Raw genomic sequence first — 4,828 nt, forward strand, 5'->3', positions numbered from 1 at the left:
CAACACTTCATCACAACCAGTATAAGAGCACCCTACTGACCTCAGCCAGTTGTTGAGTAAAACCACCTCTATCTCCACCTCAGTGTCTCCTGCCCTTCTGTCCATAACACCAAGGCTGATGCAGAGATTCTAATCTCTAGACTGGATAAAAAACATTTTGTTGTGAGGCCTGCCACGTGCTAGTACTAAAAGGCAGGGCTTCATTGGGCTCGCCCATTGATACCTGTCTGATCTCCGTAAACCTTATTTTCCATCCCGTGCTTCCACTCTCAGAATACAGGGCTCCTGTCTGTCTCCAGAGTTAAAAAGAAGTCAGCTGGCTGCAGTGTCATGATTTGAGGGTTAGTCATTTCCTGTTTTATTTTGTAAACTCACCTCTCCTGCGTGTTGTGTAGCTTCACTTCCTGGCATTGTGTTTTTCCCTCCAGTTTTGATTGTTTGCCGATTAGTTTCACCTGTGTCTATCCTTCCCTCACTTGTATATTTAGTCTGTGATTCCTTTGTTCTTTGTCAGTTCATCCCAGTTGCTATGTTGGCTCTTGCTTTTGGTTTTCTGCCATTTGGACCTGTATCTGCCTGCCTGTCTGTTACCTGTATGCTATCTGCCTGCCTGCCAACCTACGTTCCTGCCTGTCTACCGGTCTGTCTACCTATACCTACCTGCCAGTAAGCTTCCAATAAATGCTTTTCCTATCATGCCCTCTTTCTCTCAAAATCCGTCTGACTCTGTTGAGGGGGGGAGGGAGGCACAATGCAAAGACTTTTTAATAGTAGAATAGTAATTGTAGTGTTACTATTAATAAATTAGTAATAATAGGAATGACAGCTATAGGAAAAATAATTATTAGTATTGGTGTAGCCCAGTGGTAAATTCGGGTATTATAGTGTAAGGGAAACTGGGTGGGTTATGATTGATCCCTCTTATTCTCAAAACCCAGTGACATGACTATTAAAATGTAAACGTTTATTTACTTTAAGTAAATAAGTGACAACTGATTTTCAAATAAGTAAATACTAGGCCAATAACAACAACTGTAGTAGCAGTTGTCGAGCAGGAACACGCAGGTGGTCCACAACCACAGATCGAGTCTCTGCAGCTCCAGAGGCAGAAATACCTACTGAAAGCGACAGAAGAAGAAAGGAGACAAATGAGAAAGCACACAACTACAGGAGAGAGTCCCTTCATTCTGGGAGCGCAGTGTTCTAGTCGGGTAATATGGTATTATGAGATCTTTAAGATACGATGGTGCCAGATCACTAAGAGCTTTGTAGGTTTTAAATTCTAGTCTGGATTTTACAGGGAGACAGTGCAGAGAAGCTAATAATGGAGAAATATGATCTCTTTGCCTAGTTCTTGTCAGTACACGTGCCGCAGCATTCTGGATCAACTGGAGAGTCTTAAGGGACTTATTCGGCTGCCGGATAATAAGGAATTGCAGTAGTCCAGCCTAGAAGTAACAAATGCATGCACTAATTTTTCGGCATCATTTTGAGACAGGATGTGCCTGATTTTTGCAATGTTATGTAGTTGAAAAAAGGCAGTCCTTGAAGTTTGTTTCATGTGGGAGTTAAAGGATAAATCCTGATCTATGATAACTCCAAGGTAACCTACGGTGCTGCTGGAGGCCAGGGCAATGCCATCTTATGTATATTTAACAGGAGTATTAAACAGAGAATATTGCACAATTATTCCAAGTATTGCAGTGATGTTAATGGTCCAATGTCCAGTTTACTGACCTAGGGTCATACAGACTAACACTTAGAGGGAGGAGTTAAAGAGTTTGATGGCCACAGGCAGGAATGACTTCCTGTGGCGCTCTGTGGTGCATTTTGGGGGGATAAGTCTTCCGCTGAAGGCACTCCTTTGTTTGACCAGCACGTCATGGAGTGGGTGGGAGACACTGTCCAAGATGGCATGTAGTTTGGCCAGCATCCTCCTCTCTGACACCACCGTCAGAGAGTCCAGCTCCACCCCCACAATGTCACTGGCCTTGCTGATCAGTTTGTTGAGCCTGTTAGTGTCCGCTACCCTCAACCTGCTGCCCCAGCATGCAACAGCATACAACAGAATACAGCCACCACAGACTCATAAACATCCTCAGCATTGTCCGGCAGATGTTGAAGGACTTCAGCCTCCTCAGAAAATAGACGGCTCTGGCAATTCCTGTAAAGAGCTTGAGTGTTCTTAGCCCAGTCCAGTTTGTTGTCCATGTGTACTCCCAGGTACTTGTAATCCTCTACAATATCCACACTGACCCCCTGAATGGAAACCGGGGTCACTGGTGCCTTGGCCATCTGTTGATCTACAACCAGCTCCTTAGACTTTGTCGCATTGAGCTGCAGATGGTTCTGCTCACACCACGAGACAAAGTTACCCACCACAGCCCTGTACTCAGCCTCATCACCACCGCTGATACATTCCACCACAGTAGAGTCATCAGAAAACTTCTGAAGGTGGCAGGACTCTGTGTGGTGGCTGAAATCTGTGGTGTAGATGGTGAAGAGGAAGGGAGAGAGGACAGTCCCCAGTGTTGCTGACCACGCTGTGCAACACACAGTGCTGCAGACGCACATGCTGTGGTCTGCCAGACAAGTAGTCAAGGTAGACAATCCAGGACACGTGGGGGGCATCCACCTGCATCGCTGCATCTTCGGCACAGGAATGAGGCAAGATGTACCCATGTGTTTTATATCAAATGTGCAGAAAAACCTCAGCTCTCTGTATAATGAGGCACCACTTGTCCTTGACTATTGTGTAAAGAGATAATTTGGCCCTAAAGATGAAAAGTTTAAGTCCGATTTTTGAAATTCTTCAAATCTCTTGTGAAAACATACCATTACTAGTAGTGGAATATATGAATAAAATAGTACATAAAAGCATAATAAATAACATTTTGTAATATCGTTTTTTGAGTACAAGTGTTGTCTGTGACTCTACTTTCACCAAATGTTAGAGGGTATGGAATAAAATGGAACTGAATAATGACTTCATACAACATATCAAGCTTCATGGGATGTGTGCAAATGAAAAAATAGCATTACAACAGTTTTTTTTCTCAAACCAAACATTTACTATGTATATAAAAATCCACACAGAAATAACACACTATTTACAATATTTACATAATGTGCATGTTTCAACTGTCATGCCATGCTGCAAAACAGTAATGTAATGTAAATTTGGTAGCCTGTGCTAAGGTAACCTGGTTGCACCAGGGACATCACAACATCGTAGGACAGGCCATGTCCAGAGCGGATGTCACTTTTCCCGGTGTAATTGGAAGATTCCACTAAAGAAAAGTTTGAACAGGTCGAGGGGTTTATATGTGGAGGTGGAGCTGAACTGTGCTCCTGGTGTCCGAGCTGGTTGAAACCTGGAGACAGTTGGAGTGGTGTCCATGTCTTTGTCTGTCTTCCAAGACAGCTGAGCTGGCTGCTGTGTAGGTAGGGGCGCTGGTACATGGGATACTGGTGGCTGTGGGGGAGGTGCTTGTGCTCGGGGGGCATGGGACTTCTTGGCTGGCCGGGCTGTGGTGGAGGAGCTGGTGGTGACCTGGTGGCAGGCAGAGGTGATGCTGCCTGTGGTTCACTGGGCCCTGGCAGCGGTGAATCCGCTCTGAAAAAAAAAACATTTTAGGACATTCACTACTACTAAGTTCATTGAAAGAAACTTCTCACCCCTTTCTCTTTTCTTCCTCCAGATCCCCCACACGCATCAATTCACACCTAAGAGGAATGTGGAGGAGGTGTGGGGCTCTAACTGCTCTTCTGTCCTGTCAGCTAATCTTCTCTGTATCTATTCACAGTATCATATGTGCTACCTGTCCTGTCCACCCCAAACAGTAGCAAATCACACCTGAATGAGATGTGGGGGTGGGAGTACTCTCTTCCATTTCAAAACTCTACAGAGATTTCCAGCAATTTCACATTCAGTATAAAATCACAAACATAAATAAATATGGTTCTATGAAAGACAAAGTCTCATCTGTAGTAGTAGTATGATAAAATAGTCAATGGCCAAAGACTTTGAAAGACTCTGATCTATACTATTTGTAAGTGAAGCTCACTTTTACAGAAAGAAATAACTTTCATACAGAGTAAACCATTACTAATGGACAGTCAATTTTGTCAAAGTTCGTGACAAATTTTACGTAACTTTTTTTACCAAGATGGTCACATTTAGCTCAGCACAATGTGTGATATAGCAAACAAGGTTTTTGTAAAATAAATACACTTACCCATCTTTAAATGGATCCCTATTATTTTGGTATTCCCCTTCATCGTCGAAATCAAACCCTTCAGGCTCTGAAACTCCTCCCTCATCCTTGTTGCTGCTCTCCAAAATCGCTGCTAAAACTTCGCTAACTGTGTATTTCTTTGCCATTTTCTCTCCTCGTCTTCTTCTTTTTCTTCTTCTTATGTGTTTCTTCGTGGACTTTCTCTTTCCTCTCGATGTCAACTCATTGAAAACTGCAGTGTAAGGTGACGGGCAGGTCCTTAGTGATTTTCTGAGTGTCCATTGGTTTGTTTCAGCCAATGCAGTCAAACACACAAACCCACCAATTATGTACAGTGAGAGACAGACGACAGCTCAATTCTCTTCCTCCTAGCTCGCTGTGTGAGTCACCTGCAATCTCGCGAGAATAATGACTCGGAAGCGGAGAGTCTACAGATTTCAACAATATCTGAACCATATTTCTGTGCTGTATTATCACGGAGATATTAATAGAAACATTGAGTAAACATCGAGTAAATGCTCAGATGCATACAGCAACTCCAGGGGGTTAACCCTCTGTTTGTTTGTGCTGGACCATCGGCCGTCCTGGGA

At 43.6% G+C, this 4,828-nt stretch overlaps 1 protein-coding gene across 1 annotated transcript; it reads right to left on the reverse strand.

The window, feature by feature from the left end:
- Positions 1-3,144: 3,144 nt before the first annotated feature.
- LOC122880118 lies at positions 3,145-4,384 on the reverse strand. The gene is made up of 2 exons (XM_044204917.1): positions 4,239-4,384; positions 3,145-3,616 (listed from the first exon to the last, which is right to left on the reverse strand). The coding sequence occupies exons 1-2, from the start codon at positions 4,382-4,384 to the stop codon at positions 3,145-3,147; spliced, it is 618 nt and encodes a 205-aa protein (XP_044060852.1).
- Positions 4,385-4,828: the final 444 nt, after the last annotated feature.

The sequence above is a fragment of the Siniperca chuatsi genome, linkage group LG8, assembly GCF_020085105.1.
Source record: "Siniperca chuatsi isolate FFG_IHB_CAS linkage group LG8, ASM2008510v1, whole genome shotgun sequence".
Taxonomy (NCBI): domain Eukaryota; kingdom Metazoa; phylum Chordata; class Actinopteri; order Centrarchiformes; family Sinipercidae; genus Siniperca; species Siniperca chuatsi.